Source organism: Martes martes (assembly GCF_963455335.1).
Source record: "Martes martes genome assembly, chromosome: 6".
Taxonomy (NCBI): Eukaryota; Metazoa; Chordata; class Mammalia; order Carnivora; family Mustelidae; genus Martes; species Martes martes.
Window position 1 is genome coordinate 88,018,589 of NC_137893.1, and position 22,498 is coordinate 88,041,086.

Here is a 22,498-nt window from a genome sequence, read left to right on the forward strand (position 1 = left end):
TGCCCACCCCTCCACCCCCCAGGGACAGTCCCATCCTCAGCATCTTTCTGAGCCAATGAAGTGATCACTCAGAGGCCACGTGTGGCGGTGCCCAGGTTGGCCAGCCCAAGGCCTAGAGGGAGCCGGAGGTGGGACGCCATCCGGCGACCGTAGTGCGTGGCCGCGCTCCCCCTCTCGCGGAGGTCGTGGAGGCGCAGCCCGGGAGCTGTCCCCCTACCCCAGGAGCCAAACCCAGCTGGAGCAGCGGCGCCCCCTGCCGCCAGTCGCCGACGGAAGTGCAAGGCCGGAAGTTGCGTGCGCCCCGGCGCCCACACGGTGCGTCGGAAGAGGCCTTGTGGAGCTCGAGCGTGCCGCTATGGCTTCTAGTGGGGTTGGCGTCAGCGCTACTGGCGCGACAAATGAAGCACCCGAAATTCCGGACAACGTGGGAGATTGGCTCCGGGGCGTCTACCGCTTCGCCACCGACAGGAACGATTTCCGGAGGTAACCGAGGCGACGGGAACTTGTCCCTTTCTGGGCCTCCGAGCCCCCTGCGTACCTCCTCTACTTGCTGTCTTCGCCCAGGCTGGCCCCTCTGCGTTGCCATCGTCTTGGCCTCTTAGTGGCTCTGGCTGCGCTTTGGAGAGGCCCTTGACTGGTAGAGTTCCTATGCAGCAGAACCGATTCTTTTGAGTTTCTGGGCTATGTCTGGAGAATCTCATCCTGTTCTGGGGGACTCGGGGAAAAAGAGGCGCCAACACAAACAGACTTTAAAGCCCTGGGCGAGTGCTTAATTGGCCTTTGCATTTGATTCTGCTCTTATTAGAGACAGAAACGAACTCTTAAGTAACCGTGTAGGTCTTGGGCAACCTCAGTGTTGTAAAGCCCTGCGGTCCTGCGATTCTAGAATAGTGTTTTTGCCTCGGAAGTTTTTTCCCCCAGTATCTTTCGTTAATTAAATACAAGTGGTTCAGTGACCGCAGGGTTAATGAAGTGTCCTTTTTCCAGGAACTTGATCCTCAATTTGGGACTTTTTGCTGCGGGCGTTTGGCTGGCCAGGAATTTGAGTGACATTGACCTAATGGCACCTCAGCCTGGGGTGTAGCCAAATAGGTAAGCACTTAACTTCTGCTCTGCGTGTCTCGGAGCTTTAGAGGCTGAGAGAACCAATAATTTATACCATCTATGCACAAAATACAGAAAAGAGACTTGACAGAAGTCCCTTGACTATCCCTAGTTAAATGTGTTACAGATGTTGCAAGAAATTTTTGAGTCTCTTACTAATTTTCTTCCAGTACTTTTTTATATCTCTAATGCCACGTGTTGTCCTGTGGTCTGATTGCAGACACATGGAACCCCCCCGTGCTGTACTTGAACCTTCCAAAAACAGCCTCCAATCTGTGACTGTCACAAGACTTGCCCTGATGGAAGTTGAAGTTTCATACAGAGGGGCACCTTTCCTGCCCGACTGATTTCCTTTTCTCCGTTGAGCCCGCTTCAGAACTCCGTTCTCTAGTCAGCAGTCAGGTTTCAGCCAAAGTGTTGTCCTCTGTTCTGTAAAGTTCTGTACATAGTCCCTAAGTTTCTGCAGGGGGTGATCTTTGTGCTTGTCCTGAGAAATAACCTAATGGTATTTTAACAAATATTTGGAATAAAGACTGCACACAAAGAATCATTTTATTCTTTTAATAAGAAACTTCAGCTTACAAAAACAAGGTGTAAAAAGTCAAGATTTACAAAAATCATAAAAACATGATTCATAGTTCACACTCAAGAGACAGGAACAAGCCCCAAACACAGATTGTAACAGAGGTGGTTTGCTTTAAAAGGAAAAAAAAAAAAAAAAAAAGGAAACTGTAGCCACTGTACATTGATGTCAACATAAGGTGAAACTTATTTTGGAGGAATTTCCACTTTTTTGAGCAGAACTAGGGGAAGAAGCCATTTGGTGTTGCATAGCATTTTAGTGCACCAGGTGGGTTTTCCAGGCACCAGGGGGCATTGTTGCTGTCATCAAGTGGGATTTGTTGATGGAAAGAGGGCAGTGATGTGCAATGGAGGCAAAGTGTAAGCAAGCCTGGGCAGTGGGCACTAAAGTGACACTGCCTGAGGAAGCTGCTTTCTTCACAAGGAAATAGAGATTTTCTTACCCTAAATTCATGATAGTGTCACTGTCCAAGAGTTGGGAGTTCTTTGGAAATGGAACATATGGAAAAGACTCATGTAGGCTCAGGTAGATATGGAGATGGTAGGCAATTTTATTCCCAGTTAATTTATTCTAGGCATTTTTAAATTTTTGTTTTAAAGTTTATTTAATCTCTCTGCACCCAACGTGGGGCTCAAACTCATGACCTGGGGATCAAGAGTCGCATGCTCTCCTGACTGAGTCAGCCAGGCATGCCATCTACTAGTCATTTTTTAAAATCCTGCTTTTCCATGCCAAGTCTCCTATGGAACTGGTATGGGATTAAAGGACATGAACTGGAAAAGAGGGGGGTCAGTATGAATACACCACAGTGGCCTAACTGTTAGAACTGACAGATGTCCGATCTGTTCACAAAAGGTAAATAGGACAAAACAGTCCTTTTTGACCCTACCTGCGTAAATCTCGTTAAGAAATCTTTTTGAGAATGAGATTGTGTATGTGTATTTTACAAAGCACCATTCCCTTGCAGTAATCAGGTAGGTCCCATCTGTTAGGGAGGAGTGTGAGTGTGTGTGAATTCAGGCCTGCAGACGGCTTACCATAAAGCCAAGACCCTCTAAGAATCTATCTACACTGGGACCACAGATAGTTTGACAGGTGTAATAGCCATCTTATTGGGTGTTAAGATGAGGGTCACATACATGAGATCAAGGCTTAGATTGAAGCCATCACCTCCCAAATGGTGACCAGGAAGGAAACTTTTAAGCCATAGCATAGATTTTAAGCCCCTTCAGATCTGCATCAGACCACTGCTAAAACAAGAAATACCAGCACCTCCTGTTCTTCATAGGTATGAAACAGATCCTTAAAGTCTGCAACCTGATCTACTCATTACTGTCAGCAGTTCTACTTTATAAAGTTTTTTAGAAGTTGAAAGTAAAATGCAGCAAAAATTAAGACATGGCAGCTTCCAAAGCATAAGTCATATTTCACCCAAAATTTTGTTTTAACTTCAAGTAATAGTGTTTACTGTTAGTTGGTTTATAAAGCCATAATACTGGCAAGGTAAAGTTTCATTTAAACTGGCTTAATTCCTCAAAGTGTTAAGAATTTAGCAAGTAAAGCTATCAAATCTACAATCTCCCCAAATTTGAATGAATAGTCATTAATGTAGATTAAAATGCTGACTTTCACCATTCCAACACAACATCCTCCCCAAGCGAAGTCAATTTCACATCTGTCACATGGTTCAGCCCTGGCTGGTTAACACAGTACTACAGAATCTCTTACACTACCTGGTTAGATTTTAAGTGGAAACATGCCAGTAGAAGAATGGAAAGAGTCCACAAAAATGACCATTTGCCCCAGTGCTAGAATAGCTATGGTGTATTTAGAACAATGTGTGGGTTGAAGATTAAACACTGGTTAAAGTCAGAGCCCTAGACCAAGAGAATGGTTAAACGTGAAAGATCTAAACTAAACTCACAGTCGTATTTAGAAGACGCTTTCAGCTTTAGTGCTGATTTTAAAAAGAATCTGAACCACCAGGGAGATGTATACTTACCCAGTAAAAAAACTAAGTTGCCATGGGAGATTCTGCTCCAAAAGTACAACCTCCTCACCTAATTAGGCCAGTAATTAGGCTGAAGGAACCAATTATCAAATGTGCTTCGAGCGGTGAGCTTTTTAAACACCCTTTGGTGAAGTCTCGTGAGCTCAGTGGAAAACTTAAGGTCAGAGTGAAAGAACAGGCTGTAAACAGCCCTGCAGGTGAGTGGACTGGGTCTTCTCCCCTTCCACAGCCACTCAGCACCATCCCAGTCACGCCTGCCAGGGAAAAGGGCTGGGGGGCCAGGACAGGTTCTTTGAGCCTTCTCTTTTGCATATTACACAGTGCACTGGCTTGCTATACAATCTAAAGGTTCACATATAGGGGATTGTGTCCTACACTGCTTCCTGAAATTTTGTGCAAAAGAACCTCAGAACTAATTAATGAAGGCAATACTTCAGGAGGAACCATTTTTGTTCAACTTCTACTATAAGTTGCCCAGCATTAGGAAAAAATAGGCCCTTTCTGAACATTTTGTGCTCTCCCAACCAGCTGGAAAAGCAACCCTTCCACTCATAAGATATAACCCGATAGGGGTATAGTATATGTTTGAGAAGAGTTAGCACTCCCAGCCTACCCGAAAAGGACCGAGTTAATGTTTGGAACATAAAAGGGGTGGTGAGAAAGAACGGGGTACATAGTCTGCCTTGAAAAGCAGCCATTTGATGAATAGTCACAAATCCAAAGATTTTGGACATTACAGTAAAATTTCAGAACTTGCTGGTAAGAATAATTATCTTTCACACACATGAGATGAAATGCTTTTAAAAAGTCTGATACCAAATGTCCTTTACACTGTACAGACCCATTTGCCACCTGAAATGACAAGGCGACATCCTTTCCCTTAATCTTTTCAATCCCATGCAAACCATAACGGTACAAGGCACCAAATGTTATGAATTGTATAAAATTAGTTCACAAAGCTTTATCAATAAGTAAAACAAACTCCATCTCCCCCTCCCTGCCTGCCCACCCACATCCCACCCACCCCCACCCCCAACCAAGTTTTCATTCTGTACTACCGGCGACCTCTCTCAGGCTTATGCAGGGGCCTGACTAGGGCCATCCATGCCCCACTGCCAGCCATTCCATTTTATTAGTTCTTGCACTTGGATGAAGCTATAAGCATAGCCAGAGTAGGGAACTCATACAATCATTGACTCTAGAAGCCTTGCCATTAAAAACAAAAATAAACTCTGCTACTGAGTCCATAGGACACATTAACACTCCTACAGTTTTCTAATTTTATTCATGACATTTTAAGAGACATCTGGAAATTCTTTTCAGTGTGGCACTGCTCCCCTCAGCCTGAGAGGGGACTGGATCAAAACTGGCAAGAGCTCTGCCCACCATTTAATAAGAGCTTCAGTTCCTGGCTGTTGAGGGCATTCCTAATTTTTTTTTTTAAACACTAGCATGAATGCTCATCTCAGAGGCAACCACAAGTATGAGGGTCAAACTAGATTGAGGTAAAAAATCCTTTTTGAGGGCCAGGGTGCATTCATCTTGGCTGGCTACAGCAGAAAGTAAACACACCAGCCAACTACAAAGGGTTCCTGGAACGGGACTCCAACTACTTGTCTGGGAGAAGCACGCCCCGTAGGTTCAGTTAGGAGATCTCGGGTTTGATTTGGCAGCATCTAGTCAACGTCTACCTGGTTCTTATCTTCTTCTCTTTAGACTGTTTCAGTTTAAAGTGAGATGCAACTAAGAAATCCATCTACTTCCAATATGTAAATAAATTAAAGGCAAAGGGACATTTCCCTCACAACAGCCATTGGCTTATGCAGCAGGGAACTCTTTAATAAAAATTTCCATAAATACTAACTTCTCAACAGCGTCTAGTGCTGCTGCCTCTGGGTACCTGAGGTGTCTGTGACTGCAGGGGAACCTTCGAGAGTACGCAGCTCAGTGAGGACTCTGGTAGTGGTTTCTATTCCAACTCATTTTAAACAATTTTATGAACTTATTAACGGGTGCTCAGCTAAGTCAAGCATTTCTTTCACAAAGTCCTTAAATCTGCTTAATAATTCTTATAAATATTTGGTATAAAACTATTTTTAAAAATTAAATTTGAAGATCTTTTAATTTTCCATTACATGTTCATTTTTCTTAAGTTTCCCCCGGAAACAGCCTGAGGGATGAAGTAGATGCTCTATTAGTTCTTTTCCATTTGTAAGTTCTCTTTTTCTAGAATAACAAATACAGCATTCAAAGAAAGATGAGGCACAATTTATATTTTCCTTTTCACTCTCCTTGGGGTTTTTTGCTTGTTTTTTGTTTTGTTTTGTTTTGAGTTAATGGCCTTTTTCATTGCCACGAAAAGTCATCACCAAGCCTGCCAACTTAAAAATGTGGATCTAGAGAGTATAGCTTTGCATCAGAGCCTCTGGCAGCATGGGCAGCTGTGACACTTTAAAACAGTGTCCAGGAGAGGGTGAGCCCGGGCCAAGCTTGTACAAAGAAGCCTGCAGTAGACAATATAAACCAAATAGCATAAAAAATGCCATACGCTATCGCTTCCAAATAAAAGCTAAATATTACAGAAACCTCACAGTGTTGGAAAAAGCAAGTTTAATTTAAAATATAGTCACTCCCCTTTATCAGGGTGAGCCATTTTCTGTCTGAATTTCCTCCATGTCTCAGTGCTGTCTGACAGGTCCTGTGGGAGAGTCCATCTCAAAAGAGGTCAACAGCAAATGCTACAGATCTGCTCTGGATATGGGGCTCATCAACACCCCTAAGCTACGACCCTCATTCTTACCCCCTCTTTTCCCAACCTCCCACCCTTCCCCAACTCCCTCCACATCTGCTTCCTTCAAGTGACAACTGTCCTTCTACCTGAATTGAAACATTAGGTTGATACACTCAGTCAGAAGATGAGCATTCATAGTGACAGGCTGAGGCAGGCTGCAGCAGCCCCACAGTGAGAGTTCCGGGCTGCATTCACTTTTACTGCAGGACTGAGAAGGGAAATTCAGTGGTGCCTGATGAGAAGGAGGGTTTCCATCTGGGCAATTTCATTCCACTTAGAAACTGACCCGGTATAAAAAGAAATATGTATTTTACTAGCACTTAAGTAAAAGACAGGGCACTCTTTTTTTCTTTTTTCCCCCCCTCAGATGGACTGAGTGTAGGAGGGTAAAGAAACAGTAAGGATTATCAAATTTGGGAGGGAATAGGCTGGGGCCAGCAGCAATGAACTGTTCAGACATATGGGGGCAGATTCCTAAGCCCTAGAAAAGCATAAGTTCCCAAACCTTGTGCTGAACAAGAATGTTCCAGCCCTCCAGGTGCAAGCTAAAAGCTGCAGGCTAAGAAAAGCTGTGTGCTGCACCAAGGTGAGAACAGGGATGGGCATCCAAGGTGAGAACAGGTGATGGGCATTCAGATAAGGCCTGGTCCGCCAGCTATCCCTGCCTACCCTCAACTGAATTCTGAGCCAGCCTCAGACAACCGACCTAAAGACCAATTTATACCAAACCATGTGCTTGTCCTATACCTGAACCAGGGATATGCTACAGAACTGGGTAGCCAGGGGCGCCCTTCGGCCTGGCATGCAACTAAGAACATGTCATGGACCAGCTGATTGCTTCCCCATATGAACTGCTCCTTTAGAATGAAGGGATGTTCATGCCCATCTCAGAAGACATGGAATGATTCAATGACAGCAGCAGCCAGGGAAGGTAGGACACTTGAAAAACCTCCCGTTTTGCATGGGGAAACTTGCTCTATGCATCTCATTCCACTCTTTCACTGCTATTCCCTAAAAAAGGAAGTCTGCAAGTTGTCAGCCCTTGAGGGTTACTTCCTTTGTGGGGACAAATCCTTATTATTCACTTCCTGCCTTGGAACCAATCCCATCCAGCAAGTTGCCAGCCCAGGGCCCCACCTCACATGCTCTGTCCAGGGCTGTTCACATCAGGAGGGTTCTTCTGGGGTCACAAGGAGGTCCTGGTTAATGGGGGAAATCACGTAATGGAAAGAAAACATGGCTGCTCTCCTGGCTGCATATGATCAATTTACCCCCTCTTTCCTCCACCCAGATCCTCTCTATTCAGAAGCAACTGATGAAAGAATCTTCACAGATGTTACTCCTTCTGTTTTATCAAAGGAGGGAATTCCCAAATCCATTCAAAAGAAAGTGACTACAGATTTTATGATAGAACATGAGTCACCTAGCACCTTCTGCTGTAGTCCCAGTGAGGCAAACCTAGTACTCTGTTCCTGCACTAAACCTTATTTCCTGTAAGAGGAAAGATATACGAACACCAATAGTTTAAAAGCAGGCCAGTCCTTGAAACGTGCCTCCCATTCAGGGGATGGGCCGTGGTCTGCCCTCATCGTTGTTGCTGGACTGCACCTGAGCTTGGAGTTGGTTTTCTGAAATTCTTGCATTGCCCTGAACTGTTCTTTGAGTGTAAAAAAGGATGTAGGCTTGAGTTTTGCACACTTCCTCGACACTGCATACATTCAGCTTTGAGTCATTGCAGTGGACCCAAAAACCTAGGAAACCAAAGGAAAGAAAGAGAGAAAGTGACTACCCAACTCGTATTTCCAATCAGCAGGCAAAACCAGGAGATGAAGAAAGGGACAGAGGAGTTCGGAACAGAACCAGCCCCTGACTGGTAGTGGGGACGGGGAAGGGGGGGAGCTGGGAAGATTGGGAAATGAAACCAACAGACTTCCCTGCCACACCACTGGCTTCAACTCCACCCAAGCCCACCGCAATACTACTTACAATATCAACTGACTGTATTTTTTGTCCTCATTTTATTCAGGCTTTTTCATTGCCCACTAGGGCCTTCTACAAAGGCAGCCTGAAGACTGGGGACTAAGAGATGGGAAGAGGAGAGGCAGAGGTGAAATGGACATGGAGGAGTGGTAAAGGGAAATTTAGAAGGAATAAAAAGTTATTTCACCCTGGCCGCCTTAAGGGCTGCAGCATAGCCCATCCACCTCAGTGCACAGTAGCTGGGAGGCTGTGCTCTGGGGGGACAAGGACTGAAAGCTCCTTAGGCGGGACCTTGTGCCCCCATACCTCCTATGGTAAGGACATAGGAAGTGCTCAGGAAATGTCTTCAGCTTTATTATCAGCCAGGGCTGGTGAGATTAATACAGTATCTCCATGAGGTTACAAAAGTCATAGCATTTCTGCATAACCACGAAGGAAAGAGAGGTCTGCAGAAGTATTAATAACAATGAGAAACCTCTAAAATTAATTGAACATTATGTTCTAGGAACCATGCTAAGTACTTTTACATGTGTCGGTTCCTGTCCATTCTTAGAACAATCTTCTGTTGTCACTTGGTGATATATCCAAAATCTGAACCCCACTTTCACAGTTCTTTCCACTAGATTTTCATGTATGTAATATCCCCCTATAGATGAAATAAAAGGAAAGCGATGGAATGTGGACACACCAACCCTTTTCCGTGTTCCCCCACCCCACAGAGTCGAGCGCACGCACCTCCCTCTGTGTTGTAGCAATAGGCTGTGTAGTGTCCTGAGCCAAACCCTTTCCCGTGATGCATGACCACTGCGGAGAGATCATAGGCAAAGGTCTCTTTGTCAAGAGAGGAGAGCATGTCCCTGCAGCAGTAAGGTTCCATGGTTAATACCTGGTCAAAGACGACATGGACCCCAATCTTCTCTCGATGATTACGGCCAGACCACCTAAAACATGGAGAGAAAGTTCTTACTAGTAAAAAAATGCCATATGTTATCCTAGGAAGAGGAAGGTAAAACAGGGAACTGAGAATACATAACCTTCCAGATGTGGCTTTTGCATCAATAAAACAGTGATCAATGTCCACATACATTTCCTGTGAGTGTTCCATAATGTACTCTGAAACTAGAAATCCCTAAAACAAGCAGTTCAGGCAATAATCTTTTTGTAGTTTACTGCCTGCCCTTCTTTTCACAGATTATGTCATATTTGGTCCTGAAGGTGATTCTTGATAAGCCCAGGTGAGGCTAGAGAATCTCCAAGCACAGACACTCAGTGCAGGCTGGCTGATGGGACAGAGCCGTGCGAGCTGAAGCCCTCTCCTGCCCGCTGCCCCGCCCCACCTTGAACATGCCTCACTGGGCAGGAAGCATTTAATCACTATAGAAAGTGCAAGGTCTCTAGGAAACAGGCTTCTCATCCCAACACCAAAGAAGACATCCACCCTCACCAAAGCCTTTGAGGCAGCTGTCCCCACAGCTCACAGCCACCTGGAAGGCCCCAAAGCAAGCTCACCTGAATCTTTTAAGGTGCAGCCGGAGGACCTGAGGTAGTCTGTAGATCATTAACTGCTTTCTAGCTTCACTCAGAACAAGGGGTTTGGGATTGGATTTTCGTCGTTTGCCTATATGGTTTGGGAAGGTATAAGACATAGATTGTGAGGAGTCTCGTTCTTTCTTGGCTATGGCAGAGACTATGACTTGCCACCCAATATGCCTTCTCCTTATTTCTCAGTACTAGGACCTCGTTTTATCTGGGGCAGTGCTGTGACCCCTTGTCAGTCTGCATTTCCCAGCCCCACATGCCCGCCTAGTATGGCCACAGCAGTTCTCCCAGACACGGAAGGGATGACCATGTGATGGCACTCCTAGGGTGACTGCAACTGCTCCTCTTGGACCACGAGGTAACCTTGGGGAAGGAAGCCTTGAACTAGTCACACTGAAAGATGGAAAGAGCTTGGGTCCCCAGTGACCATGCAGCTACTATGCTAGTCCCTGAATGTCCTTCAGACTTCTTTTATAGAACAGAAAAAAAATTATACCTCATTTTAAAGTCATTATTTAAGTTAACTGAAAACAACCAAACCTAATCCCAATATATATATATATATATATATATATCCACTTCCAATTTTTTAAAAGAGATTTTATTTATTTATTTGACAGAGATCACAAGTAGGCAGAAAGGCAGGCAGAGAGAGATGGGGAAACAGGCTCCCTGCTGAGCAGACAGCCGGATGCAGGGCTCCATCCCAGGACCCTAAGATCATGACCTGAGCCGAAAGCAGAGGCTTAACTCACTGAGCCACCCAGGCACCCCTCCACTTCCAAATTTTTGCATCAGCAACCTCCGAAACTGGTATGGGTTTTGGGTGGAATATTCCCAATATCATGGATTTATTAATGGAATATACTGGAAGGTCACTGCAACAACACGCACGCAGAGTAGATGCACATGTCAGGGTTCTATGCCTTTATATATGGGCTTATCACTTAAATTGTGATGCACCAGAATGTAATTTTAAAAGTTTTTGTTTTCATCAAGTAGGCCTAATTCTATTTCTTGCTCACAACTAGTTGTATGCTGTTCAAAACTCTCATCTTTAGTTTCCTCTCCTGTAAAATGGGAATAATGCATATATTTCAGGCTTGGAAAAAAAGCAAGAGGGCACAGGATTGCCAAAGGACAGAATATTTAAACAGATTCTTTCTTCAGCATGATTTGTTTGTGATGTATACAAATATTTACAAAAGAAACTGCTAGTTTTATAGTTTTATGCTGTATCTAGTTTTTGAAACATGTTTCTTGGATAAAAGCACATGGCTGGACATGGGAGGAAAAGGTGGACAGACTGGCCAAATTCATCCAGTCCAAAGCAGAACCAGTGGTCAGACTCTCATTTTGTTTCTAAAGCTACTGAATTGTGAGGGGGAATGCATTTCTAAATTACATCAGATAAACAATGGAAATAAAGTTCTCTTAATTTCCATGGGAAGCCTTCTCTATACCCATTTACTGACAACTGCTCAGTCTTTATATTAATTAGACTGGTGAATGGATGGGAATATAAAACTAGTGGTCCTCTGTGATGCCTGCTAATTATCTTTGAGATATCATGGTCTCAGTGTCTGAAGGGCTTGACATCTAAGTCCTGTCTATACCACTCATGAAAGGCAGCAAATCATAGCCAAACGGTGCTTCACAGGGCTCCCTGGGACAATAGGATATGGGGCTGCTGCTTCTCATAACAGGCTGTAGCAGATGAGTGTGCCAGAGAACCTTTCAGTAGGGCTGGTGGTCATGATATGTGGGGCATGAACAGAAAGAAAATTCAAAAGGGGGCCTGGCTTTATTTTACATTCTAATTCCCCAACAGATTTTAAAAAACTATTGCAGTGCTGCCTGGGAACCCTGGCAGTGACTGCCACTCTCAGTAGAGGGAGTATGTGAGCTAAGATGAAGACAATACAGAATCGGCTTTGTTTCCCTAAAATGAAATTCACAAAGAAAAAGAAATTACTGATTCAACTGAGATTGATCAGTTCTGTCTCCATTTGATGAAGCTGGCCATGTGGAGAGGTAGAAGCCTGATAGTTTTTAAACTTCACAAGCACATTACAACAATGCATCTCGTACCTTTTGCCATAGCTTTGCTTCCCTACTATTTGAGCTTGCCTAGAGAAATCCTGATACATTGGCACATCTGGCAACCAGAAAAATAATCCTTTCTTGCAAAAATAAATAAAAGTATTTCCTCCTTAATCCGCCTTGTCCGAGAATGATGGGAGTTAAAGCTGTTAATATCCTTCTGTTCCTCACAAGTAAAAAGCTTTAGGAATCACTACCTTAAAAAAAACAAACAGATACTGTTCTAATAAGGTAATTTAAGTTACAACCTTTATATCTCAATAAGGAACAGGGCAGGTGACTCTGTAGTTAACCAAGTACAGCATATCAAATTTTGTTTAAAAATGGGAGAATAATATCAAGCATGATTTTTTGTTTTTGTCCTGCCTCTTCAAGGACAATAGGTTTCCCAGAGTTCACTATTTTTTTTTTAAAGATTTTATTTATTTATTTGACACAGAGAGAGAGATCACAAGTAGGCAGAGAGGCAGGCAGAGAGAGAGGGGGAAGCAGGCTCCCTGCGGAGCAGAGAGCCTGATGTGGGGCTCGATCCCAGGACCCTGGGATCATGACCTGAGCCGAAGGCAGAGGCTTAACCCACTGAGCCACCCAGGCGCCCCCAGAGTTCACTATTTTAAAAGACCATATATGCGAATATTTTAATAAGGGTTATCATAAAATTGTGCTTCTCGAAACTTGTAGTCCCAACTATTTTATGGGTGCAGATTGATCTCAAGACATCTATACAATCCATTAATTTTAGTTTCCAAACCCAAATTCAAACTTCCAGGTATTTGCTCTGCATTTCCTCTGTATGTGCTGGGTTAGCAAACGCACTAAGTGGTAGTGTGGCAAGACAGAAGGAGCTCTGCATAAGGTACCTACATAACCACGTGGAAAGAGTTCCACTTTAAAATGAGAGCCGTAACAGAGAAATACTGTCTTACGACCTTCCCCAGATGCATGGCATGTGAAGAAACAAATGCAGAAAGTAACCATGAAGCGGATGCACCTTCTGGCTTGCCTTCCTGGTCTCATACCAATCTATAGCATCGATTCTGACAGGCTTGAAATCTGCAAATACAGTACAAGGCACATGTTTCTGATACTGTAACCCTCAAACAAGCAATGCTACCTGACTTTAGATGAAATCAAAACTGTCAGATCAATATTCATGAATTTAATCAGGACCTTGTAGCACTACAAAGCTAAGCACTCACATTCTTAGAGGCTCATTTCAGAACCCACACTTGCAAATGCCTCCCAAGATAAGAACTAATGTCAATCACAGCAGGAGTCAAAGGAAGCCCAACTCTTAGGTTTTGTTTTGTTTTATAACAAATAATGTCCACATGCTTGTTTTCAGAAAAATGGGAGAAAAAAATCTTTAAAAGATGCTTTAGAACCACTCAATATTATCAGTGTTACTTTGGACTAAAAGGGCAAAAACAGCACCTTACACTGACAGTCCAGATGCATGTTTCCCCTCTCCCTCTCCCTCTCCACTTGTACCCCCCAGCACTCACTGTTACACTGGTCACAAGCGTAGATTCTCCCTTCCAGGGCCTCTGTCTCTGTGAACTTGGCCAGCATCTCAGTGAGCAGGCACTCTGTCTGATTCAAAGGGACAAACCCCTTTTCTATGCAGTGATACCGTTCAGGGAATTCCAGGGACAGATCCCAAAAGGGCTCAATGGTATTGGATTTGTAATTGCATGATACACATGTGACCTAGAATGAAAAAATTTGATTTACAGGTTATATAACCTCCATGCTTCCCACATACATTTTTGCTCGATTTACACATAACACATAACTTACCAAAACTAAGCATATAGTTTTCAAAAAATTTTTAATTATAATATTAAAATAATAAATGTAACCTTAAGAGCATTAGAGCATATTACTGTCAGTATACATTTCTAACTATGATGCTAGCTGGAACTGGAAAACCACACAGCACAGAGATTATTACCTACCCCTTTCTCTCTTCTCTCCTAAAGCATGCTCTACCATTCAGTGCTGCGGCAGTACAGACTGGGTTATCATGGCACCATTCTCAGATCAGTCTGAGATAGAGTATTAGCAGATTCTTATCTGTTTCTCTTGTCATCATTCCTTCCTCATCCAAACCTTGCTGCTTCTACCCACACCAACTTGCCTCTCTTTTTTGCCCTTGCTTCTGGCAGTATCCTTATATGAGACACAAACCTCTGTAACATAATGTAGAGGTTTTACTTGAATCCATTACATTGCCCACCTTTTTAACTCTAAAAATTCTTTCTGCACATTTCCACAAAGTCTTACCCAAGAGTCTTTTCTTATGTCCCTACATGGCCTATGATACAGCAAATGAGAGGTAATGGGGAATAGAAGGGGGGCTTGCTTAGGCCTTTGGCAACCTCCTAGCCATCTCCCTTCCCTGTATGTAGAGAATGTTCTGGAAGGAAGAAGGCTCTTTCAAACTACTGTGAAACCAAGGTTATAGGCAAACTGTTCAATTTCCTAAAATTGATCAAAGATGGCATGCCAACAACAGATTCTTAATTATAACAATGAGCTTATATCACCGATACTGTCATTAAAGGTTAAAGACATTCACTGAAAATGACGTGATATGGCAAATTCAACTAAAAATCTGCCCAGACAGAGGAGGCAAGTTCACCAACAAGGCCATAACAACGCACAGCACAAACGAAGGTACAACGGCCACCCTCTGATACGCATCAATCATGACGGCAAATGCTGGCTCTCTTCGTCCGTCCAATAACCTGGCAGAGGCACTCAGGGAAGCCCCAACTAACCAATAAGACTCCCTGCCATGTGATGGGCAGGGCAACCTACCTGACTGAGTAGCTGCCCGTGGAATATGGTGTTCACCACCTTTAAGACCTGTTTGGTGAGCTTCCTCTGGGAGAAGGGGATGAGGATCCGGCGCGTGGTGCCCTCGGACTCGAGCTCCTGCTGCACTTTGTGCAGCAGCTCGCACAAGAACTCCTGCGCGTCCTGCTGGTCGTAGCCGCGGAAGGCGGGGATCAGGCTCCACACGGAGTGAAGCATGGCGAAGGGCGACACCAGGGCCCACTTTCCGGACCACATGACTCGGAAGAGGGTGTGCAGTTCATGACAGAGGGAAATGTGCTTCGAGCTCGGCTCCTTGTTCTGGATGAGTTCTAGGCTCCTGCTGATGGAGGCCCCACCGTTGAAGCAGAGGCCCTCCCGCTCGCACGCGTCGGCCCCCTCACTCCTGGACGACAGCTCGGTGGCGGAGCCGCCGGCGGGCCTGCCCGAGAGCGGAGCCTTCCCGTTGGGGGCCTTGGGAAACAGCTGCTGGGTCTGGGAAGGGTCGAGGTTCAGAAAACATTCGCGGAACTTCTGGAGGTGGCTGAGCACCTGCAGGATGGAGTTCATGTAGCAGGTGTTGCCCAGGTTGCGCAGGCCCGTGACGCCCGGCGCCATGGCGGGCGCGCGGCGCGGCGGCGGGCGGCCCCCGGCGGGCGCGCGCGGTGAGGCGGGGCGCGGGGCGGCGGTGGCGCGCGGGGCGTGCAGCAGCAGACGCGCGCTCTTGCGCGGAGGGGCGCTGGCCAGCTCCTCCAGCAGCCGCCGCTTCACCTCGCGCCGCCGCTGCCGCGCCTCCTCCTTCTTGCGCTCCAGCGCCTCCTCCTGCCGCCGCTGCTCCAGCTTCGCCTGGCCGCGGGAGCTCTTCTCGAACCAGTGCCGCAGCGTCTTGGCCAGCAGGCGCTGGCGCCGGTACCACAGAGCCGTGAGCATCTGCGGCTGTCCCTGAGGAGCGCGCTGCGGTGGGACGGCATCCTCGCCCGCGGCCATGGACCGCAGCGTCCGGCCGCGCCTCAGCGGCGGGTCCTGCTTCTGGCCCCTGACCGCCAGCAGGGAGCTTCTGAGCAGCTTCAGGTCCCCCTCCGGGTTGTCGTTGAGCACGTAGTCCTTGCACAGGTAACAGAACACGTACAGATCCCGGACTTCCATGGCTAGCGGGTGCCCGGTCTCCTCAAAGTGTTTCAGGGCGTGATCTTCGATGTAGCGGCCACAGGCCACGTGGGAACACTTCAGACAAGCCCACACGGACTCGGTAGTGGCGCACTCCCGGCAGCACCACTTCTGTGGGTTCAGGATGGAGTGGTCCTGGGCGAGCCGCAACCGCCCGACATGTTTGCATCTATCCATGTCTCAGAGAAGGCTCCGCTCTTTCAACCTGGCACGACAGAGCCCCCGGAAAGAGAGAGAGAGAGAGCTTTCAGCAAAATATTTTCCCAGGAAAAGGCTTGCAACTGCCATTTTCAATTTAATGCTCATTACATTTTAATTCAAAATTGGTTCCGTTGGAAGGAGGTTAAAAAAGAAAGGAAGAAAGAAAAAGAAAGAAATACTGGGGGGAGGGCTTAGCACCAAGTTGAATCTTTACATTTTCTAAGCCTGAACTAATTCTTGAATATCAGCTAATTTTTATGCGAGGCTAACTGGTATTCCTGAGGAAATGGCATTACCCTTAGTTCATATTGCACCCAACTGGCCACCAGGGGAAAGAAACTTGTATTCTGAACCATCTCTGAACTGATGATGTCCTGGAAGTGAAAGCCTCTATATCTCGTACTGATAAGATCCTAGTTGTATGCACAAAGGGACAGAGGGCAGGAGAGACATGTTTTGTACACCAGTGAGAGATGAAGACCCTCAAAAAGTCAATCTTAGGTCCCTTTCAATGTACTTCAAAGCAAAGGTAACAGGATAAGATAAAGGTAAGAAAGAGAAAGTCCTCTACAGTACAAAGTATCATTTTTTTCTTGAATCCAAAGACCCTAAGGAGGTAGTGTGTGAGTCTCAATCTAAACAATTTTTTTTAAGTAGGCTCTATGCCCAATGTGGAGTTCAAACTCACAAGCCCTAGATCAAGAGTCACATGTTCTACCAACTGAACCTGCCAAGTGCTCCAATCTAAATACCATTTTATAGGTCTACTATGGTTGAATGTTTGTGTAGCCCCTTTCATATGCTAAAATATCACACACACACACCCGGCAATGGCACTAGGAGACGAAGCCTTTGGGAGATGATTAGGTCAAGAACGAGTTGACACTCATGGGATGAGCCTTCACTAATGGGATTTATAAAACAGTTCCCTCACCCTTCACCCATGTAAAGACACAACAAAAAGCCAACGTTATGGTCACAAACCAGGAAGTCCTTACCAGACATGGAATCTGGAGCCATGATCTTGGACATCCCAGCCTCCAAACTGAGAAATGTTTGCTGTTCATAAGCCACTCAGTCTACGGTATTTCTGTTATAGCAACCCTGAGGGACTAACAATGTGAAAAGAAAATGTACATCTTGTAGAAAGGGTGGGAATGGGTTTACTTTCTTTACTGAAAGTATAGGTAAGTACAGAATTAGATCTAACTTTTAGGACAAATGGTAGAATGGCTACTGGTTTAACCAAACTATCAAGCAAAAAGAAAACAAAAAAGCAAATCTTCCAGATGATATATGTGAATATGCTTTTTAAAAAAAGTAACAACATATTGAGCTTTTTTCCCTTTTCTTTCCTGTCTTTCTAACATTGCTTCTAATGTTGTTCCTCAGAGAAGCCTAAGGAGCAGTTTCTCCAAGAAGAGGCTAGACAATTATTTTATTTTATTTTAAAGATTTTATTTATTTATTTGACAGACGGAGATCACAAGTAGGCAGAGAAGCAGGCAGAGAGAGAGGAGGAAGCAGGCTCCCTGCTGGGCAGAGAGCCCGATGCCGGGGCTCAATCCCAGGACCCTGGGATCATGACCTGAGCCGAAGGCAGAGGCTTTAACCCAGTGAGCCACCCAGGCGCCCCTAGACGATTATTTTAAAAGAAAACTTTTTATTCTTTGGAACCTTGACAGTCCCCGCCCCCCCCCACCAGTACTTGAAATTCCCTAAAGACAGTTCCTCTTATAAAGTGAACTTCCTTCACCCCCATTTCTTCTCCACTTTCATTTCTATGAGCAAATGAAGTTCCATGATTATGGAGTCACCCAGAGAAGTTTTAAATCCACTACACTGTGAGTAGTCCCTTTAGTTGGTTTCCAGATGCCCTTTTTGGCCTGGTACTATTGCCAAAACACTCACAACTATACCACGGGACCAAATTAGAGATCCTTCCCATTTTTTATTGCCCATTCCAGATTGGCAAAGGCCAAGTCGCTAGATAAGAAACCTTTAAAATCATACAAAGGAAGCAACCTAGATGATTTTCAATCAGATTAGATCATGCTTTTCCATTGAGTTCTTTCAGGATTTAGTTTTTCCTTCATTATTTTTCAAATTATTGATTTGTTACTAAGTGCCCTTTTATTTATTTATTTATTTATTTACTAAGTGCCCTTTTAAGTCAGCTCTCTGGATGTATTTATCCATTTCCAAACTAGATACCATCTTCAGAGAGAAGACCATGTGTTATATTTCTTTTTTTACTCCTTTATAATTTTGTGGGTGCTCAACTCTTAGTGGTCAAAGGCGTTCTATCAGAATTACCTTCCCACACAGTCCAGAATGGTACTGAAATAACCACTTGTTTACTTTTTGTAGGGCACTGCAAATTAAAACACATTAAAAATTAAATTAAATTAAATTAAATTAAAATTAAAACAAATTAAAACACATATACATTAAAAGATGAGATGGTAAATAACTAAATTTTCTTTTTGCTACTGACTACCAATCAAGAGCTCAAGTTGGGTACATATGATGCTTACAACCAATTACTGGGGACACAAATGAAAGCCAGTAATGGAAGAATGAAGGGGGAAAAGAATCAAGAGACCGGCAATTCCCAAGTTTCTCACTATTTTAAAAAATGTAGTTCCTGAGCCACTTACCAGCATCAGAATTCCCTAGGATACTTATGTACAGATTTCTGGTCACAAGTCCAAACCTGATGAATGAGACTCTGGGGAGGGGTCTCAAATCTCCATTTTAAATAAGCCCTACAGATGACCCACCTATACATTAAAAACCTTAGAACCACTGCACTAATCCAATAAATTATTTAGGAATGAAGGTGTCCTCATGGAAACCAAAGAAAGAATTTTCTTTCTCAAAATCTTCTACTTTAGGTGCCTGGGTGGCTCAGTGGGTTGAGCCTCTGATGTCGGCTCAGGTCATGATCTCAGGGTCCTGGGATCAAGCCCCGCATCAGGCTCTCTGCTCAGTGGGGAGCCTGCTCCTCCGCCTCTGCCTTCCTCTCTGCCTACTTGTGATCTCTTTCTCTTGTCAAATAAATAAATAAAATATTAAATAAAAAAAATCTTCCACTTTGGCTAACATTGTCCAGTAGAACTTTCTGCAAGAGGGAAATATAATTTATCTGTTTTGCTTAATACCATATTAAGTAGCCTTGTGTGCCTGAGTACTTGAAATGTGGCTAGTGAGACTGAGGGACTGAACTTTTAAATTTATGTAATTCTACTTAATTTAAATTTAAATAGTGGCTGCATATGCGTAGTGGCTGCAATACTGGATAGCACAGACTTAAATACCCCAGGACATATGATCTTTAGCTCACTGGGCTTTTCTTTTTGTTTTCTTTCCCTCGAAAGATTCAGCACTCGCTGAATTGTATCTGAATAGCTTCTTATGACTCAAAACCTGGCAAATCCCCATTTTAGCCAACAGGAGCCCTGATGTCTCTTCAGGAATTTAATTGTTACTGAGATCTTATCACATGAAACACAGCACAGCTTCAAATCCTATAAAGAGACTATCTCTGTGAACAGGAACACAGCGACACAACACCCAGAACACTGATGCCTTGCAAGATCAACTCCTATGCTAGAAAAAATATGCTGCAACGACCAAAAGCCAAAATAGAAAAACACTAAAAAACCATTCCACACCCTCTCTGTGGAGAGCTATCAAATGGAAAGGGCACTCTGGAAATTCTTTCTTCCGATTTCATTTTCTGATCTATAAGTCTGCTGATCACGCACATCCCTTCCTGCACAGCCCTTTTCCCATTACAAATCTGTCGTGGTGACTCACTAACCTGCCATATGGCAGAGTAAATCCATTCAGGAAAACATGGGGCTACTTTGCACCTCACCACAGTGATTTAAGCTAGGCAGACTAGTTTCTCTAAAGAAAAAATGTATCTGGATCACAAAATGGAAACCACCCCAAAGTGACACACAAAAAAGCCCCTTTAACCAACATACAAAATAAAGAATAAAGAAAACATAATTCAAGTATACTTAGTTCAAGAAAGACAATGTTTAACTTACCTCTCATATATACTCTGACCACTTTATTTAAAAACAAGGCCTAACACCCACAGGCATAAAGAATTCTATTTTACATTTTTCTGACATGTACACCTTTTTTCTTTCATAATTCCCAAAGCTCATAAGAGTCCTAACATTTCCACTTAAAACAGACATCATCCAGGGTGACAAGTACCCAATATCCAAGAGATGAACTTGCAGCGTGACTGGCAAAGAACAAGAAGTGCCTTAACAGTTCCCCATCATTAAGCAGATCAGCAACTTTCAATGATTGTCTTGTACACCCTGGGTTGATCTGCATATGGGGTAAACTTGACAAAATATTAGCTTTAGCTTCTTTAACTACCATAATTTCATTTTAAAAATACGACTCAAATGGAGCTAAAAGACATAATCACTATCTAAAAGTATTCTACTATAGTTAGTATCACTAAATATGAAATCTTCAATTCATGCCTTTTGTTCTGCTAAGAAACTTCTAGACTTATCCCATTTTTTAAAAAGTCGCTGTATGAGATGACTGAATATTACAATCATCCTTCAAGAATCTATAGTTTAAAATATGATTGTCTTTTAATTGGACTAGTCCAATTGTTCTCCTGTAGCAAATTTCTTAGCTGATCCTAAATGTGTAACTGCATCATCAGAATAAAACTTCTGGGGGAGAAATCAACAAAAACCAAATAGGAAAAAAATAATCTCCTTTGGGGAGATTTCCATTTCTTTTCTCTCTCTCATAATATTGATTTCTTTTCAGTTCTTAACTAAGGACAGTGGAATAATCCTGCCTGGTCTTGGTGAGACCAAGTGGCATAAATTCCAGCTTCAGAGAGAGTAGACACTATGGTAACATGCTGACAGCCTTCATTTACATAAAAGAATACTAATTACGTGGTATCATCAACATCTGCGATTCTGCTCACTGCCATATGCGACAGCACAGGGTATTTTAACCCTTCAACTTACTAAATGTACCCTGAACTGCATGTACCACAAAACTTACAAAGACTGCTTGAAAAGGCATAGTGAATACATTTTTATAAATAAGTATTAAAAATGAATTTTATTTTCAGCTAACATTTCATTTCCAAAAGATATTGGAAAATATAATTTAATACCAATATACAATGAAGGAAAAGATGAAAGATACAGTTAATAACCCAAAGGGAAGAATGCTACATCCTAGAGAATTATGCAGGGCTCTAAAAGGCTGTATTATAAATACAATATAACTAGCCTTTTGAATTTTTAGGTGGCTAAAATAAAAACAAGACAAAAACAATAAATACAAGATAAGAAAAAAAAAGTCACAGCAGAGCATGAGAGGGATGAGGTTAGTCAAAGATAGTGTTCAGAAACCCTTTGCTAAAACGGTGTATGTGTGGGGATGTAGCTAAGTAGGTGGAGTGTCCCCACACACTGCCACTCCCCTACCCACCTCTTCCATTCTCCAGGAATGGGGGGGGGGCAGGGAGTGGGGGGGGGTAATTTATAGGTCAGAGCATGGCTCAGAGATTCCCAGGGAGGCAGAACTCTCTGAGAGGGTTTCAGAGGCTCTGACTAAATGGGTACTTTAGGTCTCTGACCCGAGAGCTGGGATGGATGGCGGGTGAAGCAACAGCGGCTCTTGGCCACAGGTAATGTTATGCTGCTGTACTGGGCATGCCCGAGCCTTGTGAGCTATGTCACTGCTCACCTGGCCTCGGCCATCAAGTCCTGGTGTTCAGGAGTGATTGTGTAATTGTGGGTGAGAGCAGATTGCAGGTTATGCCCATGTAGTAATGTCTGTCTCACTGGCATTAGAACCTGCCTTCTTGGATTAGAAAGGGGTAGCATTCATCTAGGGAGCTCTGGGCTGGGCCCACAGCCCTGCTTTGCCCAGGGGAGGGGCTGTGCCTGTGGCCCAGCAGGGAAATGACAAAGACAGCACAACCATGAAGGAACAAATGCTCTGCTCGTTCACCTTTCTCTCCAAGGATACACATGCTCAAGTCTCTCCTGTCTAAACAGAGAAAGACATACAGACAAAAGTTCGCCCTGCCTCTAGATGATCACTGACACTGTTGTTAGGCTCTTCCTCCTTCTGCCCACTTTACTTCTGGCAACATAATGTGCAGCTGCATCACCTTCCTCACAGC

At 44.0% G+C, this 22,498-nt stretch overlaps 2 protein-coding genes across 2 annotated transcripts; one reads left to right on the top strand and one right to left on the bottom strand.

Annotated features, from left to right (window-relative positions):
• Nucleotides 1-217: 217 nt before the first annotated feature.
• TOMM6 (translocase of outer mitochondrial membrane 6) lies at nucleotides 218-4,591 on the top strand. Its single transcript, XM_080806508.1, has 3 exons — nucleotides 218-483; nucleotides 988-1,092; nucleotides 1,325-4,591. Exons 1-2 carry the CDS (start codon nucleotides 356-358, stop codon nucleotides 1,082-1,084), a joined length of 225 nt encoding a protein of 74 aa, XP_080662634.1. The 5' UTR covers nucleotides 218-355; the 3' UTR covers nucleotides 1,085-1,092; nucleotides 1,325-4,591.
• Nucleotides 4,592-5,146: 555 nt separating this feature from the next.
• Nucleotides 5,147-16,275, bottom strand: USP49 (ubiquitin specific peptidase 49; the record flags this gene model as incomplete). The annotated part of the gene is made up of 5 exons (XM_080807031.1): nucleotides 5,147-8,240; nucleotides 9,205-9,410; nucleotides 9,979-10,087; nucleotides 13,617-13,821; nucleotides 14,935-16,275. 5 exons carry the CDS (start codon nucleotides 16,273-16,275, stop codon nucleotides 8,050-8,052), a joined length of 2,052 nt encoding a protein of 683 aa, XP_080663157.1. The 3' UTR covers nucleotides 5,147-8,049.
• Between the last annotated feature and the right edge of the window lie 6,223 nt (nucleotides 16,276-22,498).